The sequence below is a fragment of the Melopsittacus undulatus genome, chromosome 3, assembly GCF_012275295.1.
Source record: "Melopsittacus undulatus isolate bMelUnd1 chromosome 3, bMelUnd1.mat.Z, whole genome shotgun sequence".
Taxonomy (NCBI): domain Eukaryota; kingdom Metazoa; phylum Chordata; class Aves; order Psittaciformes; family Psittaculidae; genus Melopsittacus; species Melopsittacus undulatus.
Window position 1 is genome coordinate 29,135,048 of NC_047529.1, and position 18,538 is coordinate 29,153,585.

The following is an 18,538-nucleotide window of genomic DNA, read 5'->3' on the forward strand; positions in this document are numbered from 1 at the left end:
CATTATGACTTGTTTCTTCCTTTTAAGACAAAGACAGGTAGAACTCTTGTATGAAGGGGAAAATTGCCTTTTCCTGTGAGTAGACCGGGGACAAAGAGACAAAAATTACTGGTGGCAAAAGGAGAGTTGCAGAGGGAGCTGCTGATGCTCATGGCTTATCTAGAGGCTATAAGGCTCCAGTGAGGGGCCAGGAGTGGATGGCCGAGTCTCGGAGGGGAGAGGGAGAGCATCCGAAGGACTGGGGTAATTGAGCAGAATCTGTCACTGTTCAGAAAACAGTAGAATTGGCTGGAAGTGTGGGCCTGTCTGCCAAGGACACAATGAACAGAGGAAGGGATGTGCTTTTTGTTCTGCCTGCCCTACTTGCTCTCATGTAAGCTTCTAGTTCTTGGTCTAGTAATGCATGTGTATGTGGTTTTGTTATGTGTCCATCTGTCTGTGTCCTGTACCCTGTCCTTCCCTCCACCCCATAAAAATAAAGCCTTTATACCACTTTGGGAAAGCTTTCTGTAAGGGATAGGGGGAGGGTGCAAAATCCAGACACTTAATTTTAAAACTGTGGCTAACTCGGTGCTTTGCATAACTCCGTCCTTCTTTGACTAAGTGTTTTGGGGCATGCACGTGTGGAGACGTCTTTAATGGTGTTTTCCCACAGCAAATCATAGTGTCTGGTGGGACATATGGTTGTTAAATTAAGCAATCTTTTTGAGTCTTTTCTTCTCTGATGCTCCCCTGGCATTTCCCAAATTAATTCTGTCAAAGTATCTTTACAAGTATTTGTCATCTTTATTAAAACTGCATTTTTCTGCAATCTGTCCCCTATACTGAAGGTTGAGATGAAACATTTGCTTTCATAGTTACAGACTTCTGCAATTTAAAAATGGATATTTGAGAGTAAATATCTGGACCAGTAGGAGAAATCTGAGGTTTAACTGTCATGCTTACAGTGCAATAGAATCTTCTATGTAAATTTACATTCTAAGAGTTTACAAGTTTCTAAAGAGGTACATGTTTCTATCACATTAAAATATTGGGATTTTAAATCTCTGTGTCTGGCACAATTCCATAAATACAACTATTTTGTAATTTATATGGTGACATATATATATATAGGTGAAACTATGTGCAAAACTATTGTTGCATTTATCCCATGTGGCAATATCTCAGCTGTGTTCCAGTATTGATCACTGTGATGTAACTTCTTTCAGTAAGGTCTGCTTCACCCTGCACCCTATGGCACTCTTGCACAATCCTCCTCTCTCACAAGTGAGAGGAAAGATTTTGATTATTTGAGGAAAATTAACTTGTTTGGGGCCAAAAGCTGTTAGGCATTATTATTTTATGATTGAAATACAGGTCTGTACTATTTGTTGTCAAAGTGTAGTAGAAGAAAGTTTCTTGTTTCCCTTACCACATTTTATCTTAGAAAATCAACAGTTACATACACTGTTAAATTAAGAGTTAAATAAACTGAACAAACACATAGAATAAAAGTTTTAGGTGGCAGGGACCTAAAGAAGTTTCTGATCCAGCCCCATGCTCAAAGCAGTGTCAGCAGTGGGGTCAGGTGAGGCTACTCAGGACTTTAACCTGTTTGGTCTGGATAACTGTCACCATCCAATGCTGTTTGTCTTTTAAGCTGATAATCAGGCAGGAGTAGATGTATAAAAGATGAAAGTGGACCTAGAGAAGAAAAACCTCCCCTACACCTCATTGTCCACATTGAATTAAAATTGACCATTTTTAATGTATTACCACTTCATAAAACATACCTCAGGCTAACAAAGTGCAGAGCTGTTGGCTTCTAATACCAGTTCTGATAATCAGAGGTTTCACTCTCTTCTTTGCCAGTCTGGTCTTCTGGTTTTTGCAGTGGTCCTGTATGGTTTGGGCAATGATGAATAGCTACTCCTTTGGATTACTATCTTTATTCCTTTAATCCTGCAGTCATAGATTTCAGAAGAGACATGGACATTTTTTTTTTTCAATATTGTTACATTCACAGGTTTTATTGCTTGCTTCACTGTTGAAATAATGTAAGCAATTTGAGAATTAAACTGAGTCATTGCAGAGGTGTAACATGTCTGTATGTAGTGGCAATAATGAGTTTAGGCTAGAGGTGTGCTAATATGTTCATGATGTACAAATGCCTTCTCTGGCAAAGGTACAAATAACTTAAGGGAATACTGTTGATTTTTTGGCAGTGTTACTGATCTTAATTCATTAGTAGCTGAAGGCTGCTTTCAGCTGTAATAGACATATCTGATCCATGTGATAGATCCTTCATAAGGGTGTGATAGAGCCTTCATATAGACTGAAAATACTTCAGTAAACCAACCTGAGAAGTTTACTATTATTCTCTTTAGCTATTAAGTAATTAATTTACTGTGAATTGTGACAAGACTGAAGCTCCCTCTGGTAGGTGTCATTTACAGTTGATGCTGCTTGAAGTAGATTGCTTTTTCTCATGATGACTTCTGTTGATGCTTTTTCAGTCTATGCTTTTCTTGTTATCTTTGCATCTCTGGAGATGAAGTATGACATGGTTCTGGCATTCAGCTAAACTCACCGAAGCAAAACATGAGTATTGCAATCTGTTTGCTTGTATTTAATTATGTGCTTTTCTCACAAGACTTCCACCAACTTTCTTCTTCCTCTTGCTTCTTGTTTGAATGTGTGTGCTGACATAAGACTCTGTGAAATGGTGTTACAGCAAACAGTAGTTGTCCCTAACACCTAGCAGAAGTTTGAAAAGCATTCCAGCTTGACATTTTTTTCAAACTTAATATGATTTCAATTTTTGAAGTAACAAAAAGGCCTAAGCAGAATTTGTTTTCAGACTAATATTGTCTTTACAGAATGCTTTCTCAACCATTCCAACATTGCAAGGTACGAGACTGATTACTAGTAGAGCAAGAGCATTATAAATGGTTGCAGAGCTAGGAGTGAGTACTGAATACTAATTCAGATTTAGCCCTGGCTGGCAGAATACGTGATGGTCTTAAGATAAAGCAGTGAGACTTACATTTGGAAAACATAACTGTTAATCAAATAACTAAGGCAAAAAATAGGCATATAAAGACAATATGTTTTGTTCCATATGAACAGAATACAGCTGATTCAAACCCCTCATGGGGGAGTTCTCGCTACTCTGTGACTGTAGATATACCTACGGATTTCAGTGGCCAAACCAGTATGAAATTGTCTTTGCTTGAAAAGATACAGTCCACTTCCCCTCACATGCTTGAGTCACTAATAAGTATCATAAACCCCAAACAGGTTAAACTGGTTTTTCCTATGCACATTTAGCTAAATTTTTTCTTCAGATTTGGTTTTAATGGAAACACAACAGGAAGCTCAACTGCAATGTCAGTGCCAGGCATCACAGTAATGAGTAATTGGAGAGTGTGTGCTGTGTGCTTGTGTTACAGATGAGTTTGTCTTGACTGTTATAATGTATGTTATTTTTCAAAGTCTTGACATTCCTGGCAAGTGCAGCATAGGAGCTTCTGGATGCACACTAAATTTCTGGCTGACTGGCAATCACACTATTTTTAGGCTTGAAGGGTTGATGTGGACATGCTTTGAGTGGAATTAAAAGTTCTATCTGAAAACTAGTGATTTTATTTAGCTTGAACAGAATTTATACATATGCTGAGTGCTTTCTAACAAAACTTGTTTTGGAGATTAGACAAGTTTAGTATTTGGGTGTTCCTCTAGTCTTTAATGCACTTACTTACTAAATACTCTTGGGAACTAGGTAAGGGTTTCTATTCATGTTTCATAGATGGGGCAGTTGGAGAGATTGAAATAGCTCTGTAAGTGTAGCTTCTAATTGTCAAGGTTCTGTGAATTCATACAATGGGAATTTAAATGCCTAAAGAACACCTGTATGATAACAATACTTGTATGTGTAAATCTTGGTTTAAGTCACCCATTTGTGATTGTACGATGAGTCTGTGATGGGTCTCCTAGGCTGCTGGTGTTCAGATCTCTTCCTTGATTATTTTGCCTGTTTGCACTGGTTGCATAGCAGTGTTATGTGAACTATGTAATGTGAAGTGGGGCATTTGTCACTGCAATAATAGTAATCTGCTTCTATATGTGTGCAATGTATTTCTTGCTGTGAACAGGTAGGTATAAACTATTTTATGTAAATTACTTCTCAATTGTTGCTCTAAGTTTAACCAACTTCTAAGTGATAATATTTGGCTGTTAATAGTCTGCCTACAGAATTTTTCACTGCATAATGTCTAGAATTATGATTAAACAGAAATTTGAGTGTATTTCCTAATTCAGACTAGTACTAGTCATGAAAAATACGAATCTGAGACAAAATCTCTTCTCAGTCTTTTTTTTGTAGCTCAGATTTAAAATTCATAAATGCCTCTGCAGAATTCTCTTGTAATTTTCATATTACCTGTGGATGAAGGAATTTAAATAATGAAAATTTTCAGAAAGGAAGCTTTGAGTTAGCAAATGATTGTGGGTGCCTTCCTTGTATGTAACTTGTAGCCTCCAGACAGTCCTGCTAGCAGCAGCAGATGTTATTCGTTGATAAGTCAGTGTTACAAAAGATTCAAGAGCAAGAAGTTCATTTGCTTGGACTCCTTCTTTGTGATGAGGAAAAAAAGCTGGTCTTGGCTCACATAAAGAATAGCTCCTTGTGTTTGGTCACATCCTACTTGTAGAAAACAGAATAAACCGGTAGTATGAGGAAATTTCCGGGTTGTCAGTGAGTATGAGAAGTGTTTGAATGATGGGACAAAGAAATTGTTTAAGTAAGACTGATTATTATTTATTTCCCTGAGGGATTTTTAGATGACTTTTCTCAGTGACTGGAAAGTTGAGGTCTGTAGTGAGTTCTAGGAAATGAGAGAAAATAATTCAGGAAGGTAATGGAACAACTTGATGGGGACTGATAGGCAAATAGCACTAATATGGTTGTACATGTAGGTGAATAATTTATGATTTTGGTTTCATATCTCAAAGGATAATTGAACAGCCTGCCGTTCATTATCTATCTTAGCATTGACAAGAAGTGTACAGAAGTGTAGCCTCTTCCACTAGTGTGACTAAATCTACACCAAAGTTTCTGCTAGTTAATTTTATACAGCATGTTGTTAGGGACGGGTCTAATGATTCTTTTGTCTGGAACAAACTGAGCGATTCTGATTTTCTTTGAATTTATTTTTTTTTTATTTTTAGTTAATTGTGAGATAATTCGATTGCTCTAGGCATTAGAGGGAAGATTTTGAAACCATTAAAAGATCACAGACACAAGTGGGTTTGTACACCTTAACTGAAGAACAGGGAGATTACAAAGCAGAGTTCAAGTATTTCAGTGGCTAGCGTAGGCTGAAAACGCAGTGTACTTCAAACATGCATGGGGATAGGATCAAGACAGTATCCAAGTAAATAAAAACTAAAAAAAAAAAGCATAGCTTATATAATAATAAACTTGTGTAATATATAAATATTCTGAGAATACAGTTGCTTAGAGATCATAAATGTAGCTGTGAATAATTATTGTTTGCCTGGGGTTAATGCATGACACTCCCATGAGTGATTGTGCCATGACTTGGACTGTCATTGAGTAATTCAGTTTCTTTTTTTGGCTTCCCATTGTTAACTGGAAGAAGGAAAAATGTTCCTAAGATAAATGCAAAGCTTTTCTCATACTGGGCTCCTTGTGTGCTTGCATGCAGCAATCTACAGGTACTGATTCTTCCTAGCCATCAGCCTGAGGTATTTCTTTGTGCGTGTACAGTAGGACTACAAATGGCCATTATGAACACAGTTCACTTCTGCTTTGGATTGGTGTCTTGCCACGTCATTTCTACTGCACATCACACTCTTCATGGAGTATCTCAAATTCATCTCTGGAATTAGTCAATAGTGTTTCTGTCATGTAGCAGAAGAGAAATCTGCATGAAAATAGAAGTTGCCATCCTGTAACTGGTGTCAGGCTTCACCACAGAGCAAAGAAAAGGGACCTACCCACAGGTTTTCTCTTGGCTGGGAGCAGGAGACAGCTGACTGATCTCTGCATGTGATTCTGCAGGAACATATGACAACTACTGTGACAGTGATGAAGTAGATGCATTGTGTGAATGTTACATGCATGGCCATGCTTTGATTAAACGATGTAGAAGATAGAAAACTGTTGTGTGATTGTGCTACTTAACTTAGTTGAGAGGAGGGGGGGAGAAAATTAGACAGAAATGAACCAAGTCACCCAAAAAGTTAGCTTTTTCCATCTTTCCAGGTTAAAGGCATGTTAAGTGTTGGAGCAAAGCAGACATTTCATTTAAGATATGTTTTAAGACAATCAGATTTTTCAGAAAGCTTTTATTCCAGCTATTGTACTGCTTGAGAGATGTGTCTCAGTGCAAGATGGTGTAGATAGCTTGGGAAGGAACAGGGCTGCAGCTCTGGTGCAGGTCAGACTGGCTGTGGAGCTTGCAGTCGACTCAGTGGCCTGTCGAAATCAAAGAACTGTTTGATTCCTTCCTGAAGGCAAAACAAGAAATAGTGTGGGAAACAGAGTACCATCACCCCCTCTGATATAGCTCCTCTGTAAAAGAGGGGGTTTTGTTTTCAGAATTGTTTTAAAAGGAAATGCAGCTGTGTTAGGTTGTTAAACTATTGCCTTTCCTTTCTTACTGGAATAATTCACATATTCTGTTCCTGTAACTAAATTTGATTCCTGTGGCCTTTCACTTTGCATACTCCACCTTGCAGGGATTTGAGTTATTAATCTGCTAGCAGCCCCACACACTGATTCTGGCTGCACAACTACCTTCTCAGCAAATCATACCCTGTATGCTTCCCAGCTGCTGCCATCCTTAACACATGCAGAAAATGTCTCCTGGCTGGCTGAACACAAAATTCCAGCTGGCATCACCTCATGAGCGAGCAAAGCTTCCCCCTCTCTCCAGGCGCTGTTGCAATTGTGCTGTTTCTTTTCAGGTGTTGTGTCTCCAGGCAAGGATTGTGGTGTTGCAGCAGAGCTTTGGGGGGCTGAGCTTTGCAGCTGAGGAGCAATAGCTGCAGCACATGGGGGTGTGCATGGGGCTCAAGGGGGTATGTGGCTAGAGCAGGCTGGTGAGTGGGTGAATGGCAGCAACAGCTCCCTCTTATCTTTATCCAAGATGATACTTGCCCAGTACCCAGCTGACGGCAGTAATGGGTTTAATGATTGACTTCCCTAAGGTTTTGCCAGCAGAGAGCTTGTTCTGTTTTACTGGCTGTGAGTTCTTGCATGAAGCTGTATGGTCCACTGAAATGAAATGATTTAGTGTTGAATAAATTTTGTATTAGTTTATGTTTACACTTGCTAAACTATTATGCCTAGTAGGGCTGTACTTTAAAGCTTACAGTAGTCCTATTATTGTCAATGTTCTGTAATAACATCTTTATTTCCTTGAAAATATTCTAAAAGTTGAGTTGCTTCCTAGTTCCTAGAGACCTAACTGCCTATTTCTGCCTATGTGCTCTGAGTTTCTGCTTATTTACAGAAGTAAAGGTACTGCACATGGTTCTGATGTTTAAAGAAGGTTACTTCAGTGTCACATGGAGGGAAGAGGAAGGATAAAATCACTTACATGCTGTGATGCTGGAACATCATGTAGTTAGGCAAATGTTATGTAGAAAAATGGGTGAACAGATGAAAATTCACAGTGCTAGTATAGAAATGTTTGTGGAACTTAGAAATAAAATAGCTTCCGTGAGTACTCATCTTCATCAGAAAATGTGTCAGGAGTCTCCTTTTTTAATCTGGGGTTTGTAAGGCAAATTCCAGCATCAGTGAGTTCTGCCTTCCCATATTTTTGTCCTGTGAAGTTGTTAGGCTTTCTTCCTTGTTTTGCATTTTTAAGTGCTATGTGCTATTGGCAACTTTTTTAAACTATAAACGGTCAGATCTAGTGCTCTTATCTGCATTGTTTACTGTTACATTTTCAAGGGGTTGCAGAAATAGGGGTTGATATGACACACTGGTTTTTCAAGTGAGAGAGAACTTAAGTGACCTCTTGTCTTATCTCCATTTAACATTAAAGTTTTGGAAAGGGTCAGCTTCAGCTCTTAGCTTTGAGTCTGATAAGGGATAAAATCAATTTTTGTATTCCAACTCTTCCTGATCTTTGTTCCTTTGGAGACTTACAGTAAAAATGAAGTGCACATGTTTATTCCATCCCAGGGAAGACATGGAAACACCCTCTTTCCTTCTCTCTCCCCCCACCATTTAGTTATAGATGATGTTTCTCCCTTGTACAAGAGTCTGAATCTGATCTCCTTGTCCTTGAGATGTTCCGTATTTGAAGGAAGTAGGGTGAGAGGCTGGAAAGTGAGTCAATGTAAACTTAGGGAGCATGTGGAAAATATAAAGTTCTAGTACTCATTTTTGACAAGAATATTTGTGTTGTATTTGTCATATATTAATGTTGCATTTGGGATATGGCCTGTAGCTATAAATGGAATGATTGTGTAATTCAGCTTGATTCAAGGTATACTTTACTAAGCCATTATGTTGCCATTATGTAGCAGAGCATCAAAATACATTAGGGGAGTGATAACCTCTACAGCAAATCTGTAGTAAACAAAACCAGCAAAAACATTGCGAATGCTTCAGCAACAATGGAGATAAAGAAATGTTGCATCCCGGGGCTTTGTGTGTCTAATTCTATACAGGAAACTGATGGACCTGGATAGCTTTTTCTCTACTGGCTGAGCAAAACCCGACATCAGACATATGTGATCCAGAGGTGTGGGCCTAATGCATAGCCCATACGTGGTGTCCACCTTGCAAGCCACTATGCCACAGCAATAGGCAGGCCAAGCAAGTGGCATGGGAAGCCACATGCAGCCCTTGTGCCATATGTTGTGTAGGACTGTTGGCCATAGAATGGTTTGGTATGGAAGGGACACTAAAGATTATCTAGTTCCAACTCCCCTGTTATGGGCAGGGATACCTTCCAATAGACCAGGTTGCTGAAAGCCTCATGCAACCTGGCTTTGAACACTTCAGGGACAACCACAGCTTCTCTGGGCAACCTGTGCCAGTGCTTCACCACCCACATAGTGAAGAATTCTTTCTTCATATCTCATATAAATTTACCCTCTTTGGGTGTCAAGCCGTTCCCTCTTGTTCTACCAGTACATGCCTTTGTTGCATCTAAGTGTTGGAAACCTGTCCACTTGTTAAATTTGCCTTAAAGTGGCTCTGAGACCCAAAAAATCTTCCACTGAGGGTTGCAGAGGGGTGGGATAGCTGGTATTGCTTGTTACCAAAGCAGGATGATATGAATGCTTCCTTCCCTGGAAATGGGCTCACAGGCAGTCTGCTTTTATATTTTGGTTTGTTTGCTTGTTCAGTGCATTTTGGATCTCTGTTTGAAGTAGTCAGAAAGGACAAACTAGACTGTGTGGATCAGAAGGCATCCAACTGGCTCTAAAGGATTAATACTGCACACATTTTAGAGTGGTTTCTCGAGTTACAGGGAGGACTGGTGCTTGGTTAAGTCTGAGTCTGTTACTACTTCATAAAAGTGGTCAATTTTCTGAGTAACACCAGTGTATGTCAGTGGTGCATCCATAGTTTGAACAGGAATTGTGTAAATAGGAGTCTCGTCTTGATGTATCAACAGCAGGGTGGGGCAGGTTAGCTTATTTTGTGATTCTTAGTCAAAACTTGGCTAATTCCAGTCATATTTATATTGGCTTATAAGTGATAATTACAGAACTAGATGTTTAGCTTTGGCTTTTTGGACCTTTTTGCTGGATGTGTGTTTTCCCCTCCGAAGTTTTGCGAACTAATACTGTATGGTCTAATTGCATAGAGTTGAGTTTCTCTGTGTGAATAGTGAAAACTAGTTCTGCTCATTAGAATTGAAACAATATAGCTGCATTGTGGTAAAAATTCAGTTCTGACATTAGGGACAATTTAATTTTTAATGTTTTTTTTTTATGTTGCCACAGCAGTAGGAAAACCAAACAAACCAATACAGGCAGCAGATTTCAGCACAGGACATGGGAAAACTTAGAGGCTATGGTATCACCTTTCCTAAAAATCAAAGCAGTGTAATGTTATGTGGTAGACAGGGCTGCCTTCTGAAACTGAATAATTACATATTTAAAAAAAGGTTATATATTAACATAATGGAGGAGTAGATCTTGACATGAAACCTTCATTTCAAGGCTAAATCCATATGTGCCAACTAACTAGTGGAAAGGTGCCCTGTGTTGCTTGGTTTATTTAACTTTTTTCCAGCAAAATAGCATTCTCTGGTGTTGTCCTTCTACTGCATGGAAAGAGCCTAAAATAACAGAAGCTGCTATGATGTCTCCCAAAGCATGTCTTTGTCAAGGTCACAGTTCTATTTTTGATGCATTTTGTGCAAATGAAGATAGGTATGGTAGATGCTTGACAAAATATTTTTATAACTAAGATGCTGAGTGCCTCAAAAGGGTAAAATTGAACAAAAATGCAACTCCCTCACCTACTTATGTAAATACGATCAACTAATGGCTGTTATGTTTAGCCTGGGCCTGTGTGCAGCCTGGCTTGTCCATCAGCAGGCACCAAGCTCTAAAGTTAACCTGCTCTTCCTCTTTCTTAGCCTGCAACCCAGAGTTTTTGAGGGTCATGGGTAAAAGCTGGAGGTTCTGCTGTTAAACCACAGAATACAAAGCCATGACACCTTTATATAAGCAGGTTCTATTGGCTCATTCTGTGCTATCAAATTTGTACATAGTTATGCTGAAAATACAGAAATCAACAGATCTTTCCCAAGTGTATTTGGAGCAAAAAAGAGTGATAGAGATGTGTGCTTTGAAGCAAACATTTGATAGAGGTGTAGTATTCTGAGGGTTATTACATGCATGGTTGCCATGTTTGAATTCAGCTCTTCTAAGGTGCTGATGGTTTGAGTCTGGGAGATTATTGGGGAGTAGTTTCTATGCTCATCTGCTTTCTCAGGCATCTGTGTTTTAGCTGCTGCTTTGGGGAGGACATAGTCCTGGATCCTGGGCTAGATGGAGGCTTCCCTGACCTAGTTCTGCCACTTGTGTGGGGCCTTTATGTCCTTCTCTGTTAGACGATGTGGTGGGCAGGATGGTAGGTGTATCACGTGGAATAAATTTATAATGCAACACTGAATAAAAAGGCTTTGCCTCTAGGGAAAAAATAATCAGCTGTTCAAACAAAATCATCCTGTTTTGCACTCAAGTAGATGAGCAGTGCTGGTGTGGATGTTCTGTCTACTGCTAAACTTGTAAGAGTGACAAAAAAGAATAGCACAAGGATGAGGCTGAGGTTTTCTGAAGGGTACTTCAGAAATCTATTTAACTTAGCTACTCCTGTTTAGCAGTAGGAAGTATGATAGAAAATGTATGTTAAACTGGAAATTGAAAGAAGGTTCATGTAATGTGAAGAAACTAAAGCTTGTGTATCTGTATGTGTGTGTATATATGTATACATACAGATATAAGGTATCTTTGGCTTTATTTATGCAGGTACGAAACCCTTATTTCTGTTGATTAATGTTATTTGCCAAGATGACTGGATAAGAAATAATAATACAGAGTAATGTATTTTCTTTGCTAATACAAGGTTCTTTTTTTAAATAGAATTCTCTTGATGTGCACCTTCCATAGAGTACTACTTGGAGAGGCTGCTTACTTAATATTTTCTATGTCATATAATTGATGTATAATATATTAGAATATACTTTTAAAACTAGTTTACTTGGTATGTTTCTTTTAAAGGAATGGTAGAATTTTATGGATAGAACATACTAAATGCATTATTCACCAAGTAGCAGGTGTAGAGTAACTTTGACTTTTAAGACCAGTTGCTTTTCTGGAGGAAAAAACCTTAACCTTGAGTAAAACCATTGCATTCATGTACAGCTTGTAATTAATTGTATTGTAGTTGGGTAAAACTTCAGGTTGATGAGCTCTGTAAAATCTTACTCAATTTTCTGATCTAAGGGGTGGTTTTGGAGAATGAGTCTTTGAAGAGGGTAAGAAGCAGTAAGAATACTTGAAGTTTTCAAAGCACTTTTGGATCTGTTTTGAGTTTTTTCAAGTAAAGCTGGATTTGTATGAGAGTGAAGATGGTGAGCAAGTTACACCACAAACCTGCAGGGGAAATGACAGGAATGACACAAGCTGTTGTAAACTTTGTCTCCTGCAGGGAGAACGTATTGCTGAACTTTCCCTGGTCTACATCAACAAGGGATGTGTCATGGCTAATACGCAGAGATGCACTTGCAAGGTGAAAAGCATTGTATGGGTTGCAAGGTCCTGTGTTTTCCTTATCAGTTACAAACTTGAAGTCTTCCAAGCTGTGTGTAACTTGGACCTGGTGGCTCTCATAGTTGGAAGATGTTTTGTTGCTATGTTTTATTCACCAAACACAAGTTTCACTGCTCTGTGGGAAGACAGATTTTGGTTTAGATTGTGCAATGGAATCTGGAATCTCAGTGAGGAGCTTAAGTTGCCTTTTATTTTTCTTCCATGTCTGTGCTACAACTTCAGCATGGATATTAACTGAATTGTGAAAAATTACCCTATGTCAGTCATGATGGTTAATGTCTATTTCCAGGAAATCTGGAAGTACCCATGTGGCTGACATTTTGGTCAGCATACTCCAAAACCAGAGAAATGCTGTATAATCATGAAGGCAAGAAAGGATGTGTTAATTTTCTCACTGTTCTTGCTAACAGGGCTTTTCGTAGTAAAGTTAGGTTTTGATTTGGAAGAGAGTATTGTGAAGGATAGCAGATGCTAGATCTGACAGATGTTTCTGGCTTCCTTGAGGCAAGGTGCTGGTTGGGCTCCTGCTCAAGTGTCATAGCAAATGATGTTGGTTTTTGTTTTGTCCCTCCCTCTTGCCGTCTTGACTGCAAGGGTGTGTTGCTGCCTTGTGTTCAACTTGGTGACCACAAGGACCCACAGGTCCTTTTCTGCCAAGCTGCTTTCCAGCTGGGTGGCTACCAGCATGTATTAGTGCCTAGTGTTGTTCTTCCCCAGGTGCAGGACTTTGCACTTCCCTTTGTTGACTGTCATGAGGTTCCTGTCAGTTCATTTCTCCAACCTGCCAAGGTTCCTTTGGATGGTTGCAAGGTCTTCTGGTGTATTGGCCACTCCTCACGCTTTGATGTCATTATCAGACTTGTTGAGACTGTGCTCTGCCCCATCATCCAAATCATAAATGAAGATGTTAGAGGATCAGACCCAGTATTGACCCCTAGGGTACATAGGTAGTTACTGGCCTCCAATTCAACTTTGTGCCACTGATCACCACATTCTAGGCTCAGCTGTTCAGCCTGTTTTCGATCCACTTGACTGTCTGCCCATTCAGCCCCACATATCATCAGCTTGCCCATGAAGATGTCAAGCATCAAAAGCTTTTCTGAAGTCAATAGCCAGTATCCACTGCTCTCCCCTCATGTTCCAAGCCAGTCATTTCATTGCAGAAAATTAACGTGCTGTAGAAGCTGGAAGGCATTTAAGCCACAGTAACCTGCAGATGAAGAAGTAACCTTTAACTACCCTGCACATTTTACTGTTCTGTAATTGGGTAGCATCACTGCCTCAGTCTGTTCCTAAGTGCAGGGCACTGCAATGTGATTTAAACTACTTCTATTAGCTGCAAATATAATCAGGCCTTCACTTTTCATGGAACGCCTGGGAATAGATTTGTGTATGTGTGACTGAAATGTACTGGTGATGTCCTTTTTGTCAACTTTATAACAGATAAGTTTGCCCAGTAATTGACCTTGCATCTTCCCAGTTTGGTATTCAGACCCATGTAATCTCTCTGTTTCTCCATTTCCTCATATATGTAGAAATGGAGTAACTGAGTATCACAAAACTCATTTTAAAGAGGAATGCAATTTTTATGAAACAGAGAATGCATGGAGAATAACTGAGGAAATGCTCATGGGGAAATCCCAATCTTCTTGAGTGCAGCATGTGGAAGGTATGCAATAAGTAAAATGACCGGAAGTATCTTAAGCTTGAATGTCAAGCTTTTAAAAGATATCAGGAATAATGATGTGTTTCTTCAGTGAGACAGGAATTTGCAGTTGCACGTTCTCATAGGGATTGTGTCATAATAAGTATATAGAAAAGAACCTAAGGTTTCCTGACTTCTCATTGCTTTACTAATGAATAGGATATTCACTAGTTTTATTTCAGTTGTACTTAGCAGCATAACCTTCTTGCTTGCAAAAGGAAGTCTTTTTAATGTCTTGTTTAAATACAGCATAAATGTTTTAAAACATAAACTATATGAGGTAGAAACTGCTGTCTGTTTTCTTCCATTTGAGGGTCTGGACCTAATGACACAGGGTGTTTCTCATCCTAACAAAATAAGCATTGCTGCTATGGATAGCACTCTATGAAAGCTGTATTTAGATACTTTTGCAATTCTGTTTACTTTAGACCTATTGCAATATGAATAGACTGTTGTTAATGAATACTTTATCTTGTCAGTGGGGATAAAATGAGATGCTCTTCAAGAGAACTACAGTGCGTTTTTTTTTTCTTGGCTGCTTAGTATAGTATCTGTGGCTGAGCATGTAGTTATCTCTGCACATAATGAGTTACTTTTAATCTGGGATTGTTGAACATGTAAATCAAGAGGTGGGTAAAGCTAAAAATCATACTGAATTTTTAGTGAACGGAAGAACTGGGACTGATTGCAGTGTGGGCAAATAGAACCCACGTACTCATCTGTGTGAGACCTGGGTGGTGTTTGTTGGCATCTGGGAGGTGGTGCGGTGGATAGTTTTTCTTAAAATATCAGAGGAAAATTTTAATTCCCAGAGTTTGAGAGTTCTGCGTTGTGCCACGTTCCTGATACCTGCAGCCCTCTACGTATCATTTCATTGTGTTAAATTGTTTCTCTTGCTGAAATAATTTAGTATAATTATAAGCCAATTATTTTGTAATTTTGTTGGATTTTTATTATGCTTTTGTACTGATTATCCACCCAATGTAATACTGTTTCTGGGTTATTTTTATTCATGAAAACAGAAAAGAATCTGTTGCTAAAACAGGCACCCTAAATACGTTTGATTTGTTTTATTTTGGGGCATTTTCCCCAGAAAAGAAAGAAGTGCGGTTTAATGTAGCTACTGATACATAAGGTAATCTGTAATTTGGAGGGTGAATGTTTTAACATATTACATGATTTATACCTAGCACAACTCCTAACTAAAGGTTTAACTGCAAGTGTTCTATACAGCAACTTTCAGATTAAAGAATAATTTCTAAGACTTTATAAATATTTACATTAACACTTTTTTTGGCAAAAATCCTTATTAGGAAAAGGAAGGAAAAGCATGTTCCAAGGTGTATGTTTCCATTTGGTGTATGAATTCTGAATGTCTAATATGGTCTGCTGTAGGGGTTGCACATGAGTCTTGTGAACATGACACAAGTGTTTGATTACATTACCATGAATGTTTCCCAAGTTATGTGGAAATCTTTGAGACTCTGAACTTCATACTTGAAGTCCTAAGGGATTAGTTAAGTTGCTGCTGGCATTCTCCATTCTTTTTAACTGTGAAGAATATATGGCAGGTTTTGTGAGGTATGCTGGCAAATCGGTTCTCACTAGTGTGCAGATGTACATGTTAAAAAGGCCGGGGAATCCCAACCCTGACCTGGAAAAATTGCATGTGAAATTAAATTTGTAATACTTATGTAAGGTGGTTCTTAATTTGCTGAGCATCAGCTTCCACAGGAGGCATGAAGGCATCCTCTTCCTTTTTCACTTGGGTGTCTTTTAATATTTGTACTTGAAAATTGCCTTTTCCAGTTCCTTTGAAAAGAGCAGCAGTGGGATTTGTGGTGCTGAATTTTGAATGTATAGAAATACATTTAATTGAAATTGCTTGATGTGTAATTTGCCACAGTTTTATGCTCAGAGAAAAATTAACTTTGAACTAAAAAAACCCCAACTTTACAGATTAATTTTCTCTTTATAGGACTTCCAGTTTTTACAGTGGTACTTGAAATTATAAATCCCCTGTTTTATTATGGGCATAAATATTTTGGCTAATGACAATAGAATTTGTGAGTACTGTGCACAGTATTATTAAAAATAAGTTGATGTGCTTGCATAGAATAAATACTGCCAAAAAACCCCAACCAGAATGAAAGTATAATTACACACTCCAATTATGTAAACTGAAATGGTAGTTTGTTCAATGGAGAAATGTTTATGGTTTTTAACTGAAAAGCTTATTTTTCCATTTTCCAGGTATTGCTTTGTTTTTGCTTTGGGATACCTCACTGTGTGCCAAATTACTAGAGTCTATATCTTTGATTACGGACAGTACTCAGCTGACTTTTCTGGGTAAGGTGAAAAATAATCTTTCTGTCTTGTCCTCCTGATTGCTGCTGTACCTGGGTTCTTTTCCAAGTTAAGTGTGTCAACCATTTAACCTTTGTGAGAAAACTGGGTGTGTGCTTATGTCTTTGTACACATGCAAATATGTAAGTAGCTATGCTTTAATCATGCAAATTGAGAATTTGGGGAGCAGTTGTGTCTTGTCAGAACCATTGATGCCTTGTCTGTTGCCTGCTGTTCCTTTCTGAAGGGCATAAAGGATTTGGTGCATAATTTTTTTGCTTTTTGCTTTTGGTTTTTTCCCCTAAAACTCTGTTACCACCCATGACAACATGATGAAACTTGAATTGTATCTGATGTACTCGTGTGCCTGGCACAGTCTGATACCACTTTGTGAGGAAAATCTGAATGTTTTATTGAATTTAGCTGTTTAGCTTCTTTTTTTTTTTTTGTTTTGTTACATGTTCCAGAAGGAGAAAGCTAAGGAAATAGGCACCTGTGTGGTAGAGCAGTCACACAGCCCTTGGAAACAGAAAGCTTTGTCTATATATGCTCTGATTTTATATCATGAACTTAAACCTGCATTTGACTTGAGCAGTGATTAGGAGCAAAACAGAATTAAGTAGGGAAAGTAAATCAACAACATTGATGATTCTTTCTTACTTTAGACACAAGGAACTGAAGCACAACATTTTCTATAAATGTTTGCCACTGTGATTGTGCTTTTGGTGATTTAAAGGAGAGAGTGTATTTTTTTTTGGGGGGGGGGAAGAGATGGAGAGTGTTTTGCTATTCTACTTAAAACAGTGCGGTAAATACTTTTTAGGAATATTATGAATGTCAGTGGTCTTTGTAGTTTAGTATTACCTGTATTGTGTAGTAGAGTTGTGCTTGTTAGCCTCGTTGCTTTTCAGCCTTCATTGATAACAAGTATGTATTCCTGAAACTTAACTTGTAGGCTGAATCTGAAAGCTTTATGGTTAAGGTTGTCTTTTCTGTCATGTTTAGCTGGGCCTTACCTTCCAAAACACCTTTCTATGTTTACTCCTACATCCAAGTGTCTACCTTCAAGCTGCATATCAAAGTTCCAATTGTAGTCACTGGAGATCTGACTGATGTAGACAGTAGAGCCTGAAGGGCATTTCAGCTGCCCTACCACTGAGCTCTACCTTAGTGTGAACTGGGTCACTTGCCAAATGCCTCTGACTATTGCTACATCTCCGCTGGCTATAATGAGAGCTTACAACATAGATATATGCATAAAGGCACTTTAAAATAGGTTCACTGTTTAGGGCTGAATTAAACCTTCACCATTACAAGTGAAACTGTAATCTGAATGCTGTCCCTTCCAGTTCACTGTAGGGCCAAAATGTGCAACCTTGGCAGTGATCACAGCTCTGAGCTGACTCTGGAAACGTGTAATTGCACTTGTTTGTTGCTGCTCTCAAAACTATTAGTAAAACTTGAGCACATCTTTGCTCAAATGTGACTCTTGGTTTGGTGTTGGCTCAGAGATTTCTGCTAGGTCTGAACACATTCAAAGATTTAAGATATCTGTGCTCTGGATAGAACTGTTCTGAAGCCTAGATCCAACTCTGATTGTATGCTTGAGCTGCCTAATACAAATCATCTTTTCATGCACTAGTTTGGGAGTTTGGTTTATGCATCTAGCATATACTGAACTGCTACCTTCAGGCCTGAGACAGAGATTACTTCCAAAACAGGGAGAGAAAGAAGATGAACTGAAGGGGATATTTTCTGACAGTTTTCTCTAGTTCTAGGGGAAGAGAAATTAGCTCAAGTAAATGACAGAAGTTGCCTAACCAGCAGTTGAACCCCAGCACCAGCAAGTTCTTCTGAAGATGTTGGCATGGATTTGTCTAGCAGTTAGTCCCAGAAGAGCTTTGAATGTCTGTTTATGTAGATATTTCTCCTAGCATGCCATACCCACCTGAGGTGTCCCAGAGAATCAGCAAAAAGTTTGAAGGAAGATATCAATGCACTGGCAGTGGAAACAGTGGAGGAGACCTCATGCTGGAGGTGCAATTTCTTTTGCAGGGCTGAGTGGTCCTGGCTGCAGTACTAGCAGATCCCAGCTGCCAGTGAGCCTTCCCACTGCCTTCTTGCCTTTCTGCCAGCACCTAAACCGGATCATTAAAATTCTGGTTCCCA

The 18,538-nt window shown here is 38.8% G+C and overlaps 1 protein-coding gene across 1 annotated transcript in view; it reads left to right on the top strand.

Moving 5' to 3' along the window:
* MBOAT2 (membrane bound O-acyltransferase domain containing 2) overlaps positions 1–18,538 on the top strand; it is an 85,652-nt gene that overhangs the window by 39,612 nt on the left and 27,502 nt on the right. Inside the window, exon 4 of the mRNA XM_034060671.1 lies at positions 16,277–16,372. Within this exon, the coding sequence (XP_033916562.1) occupies positions 16,277–16,372 (96 nt within the window). The remainder of the gene's footprint in view (positions 1–16,276; positions 16,373–18,538) is intronic.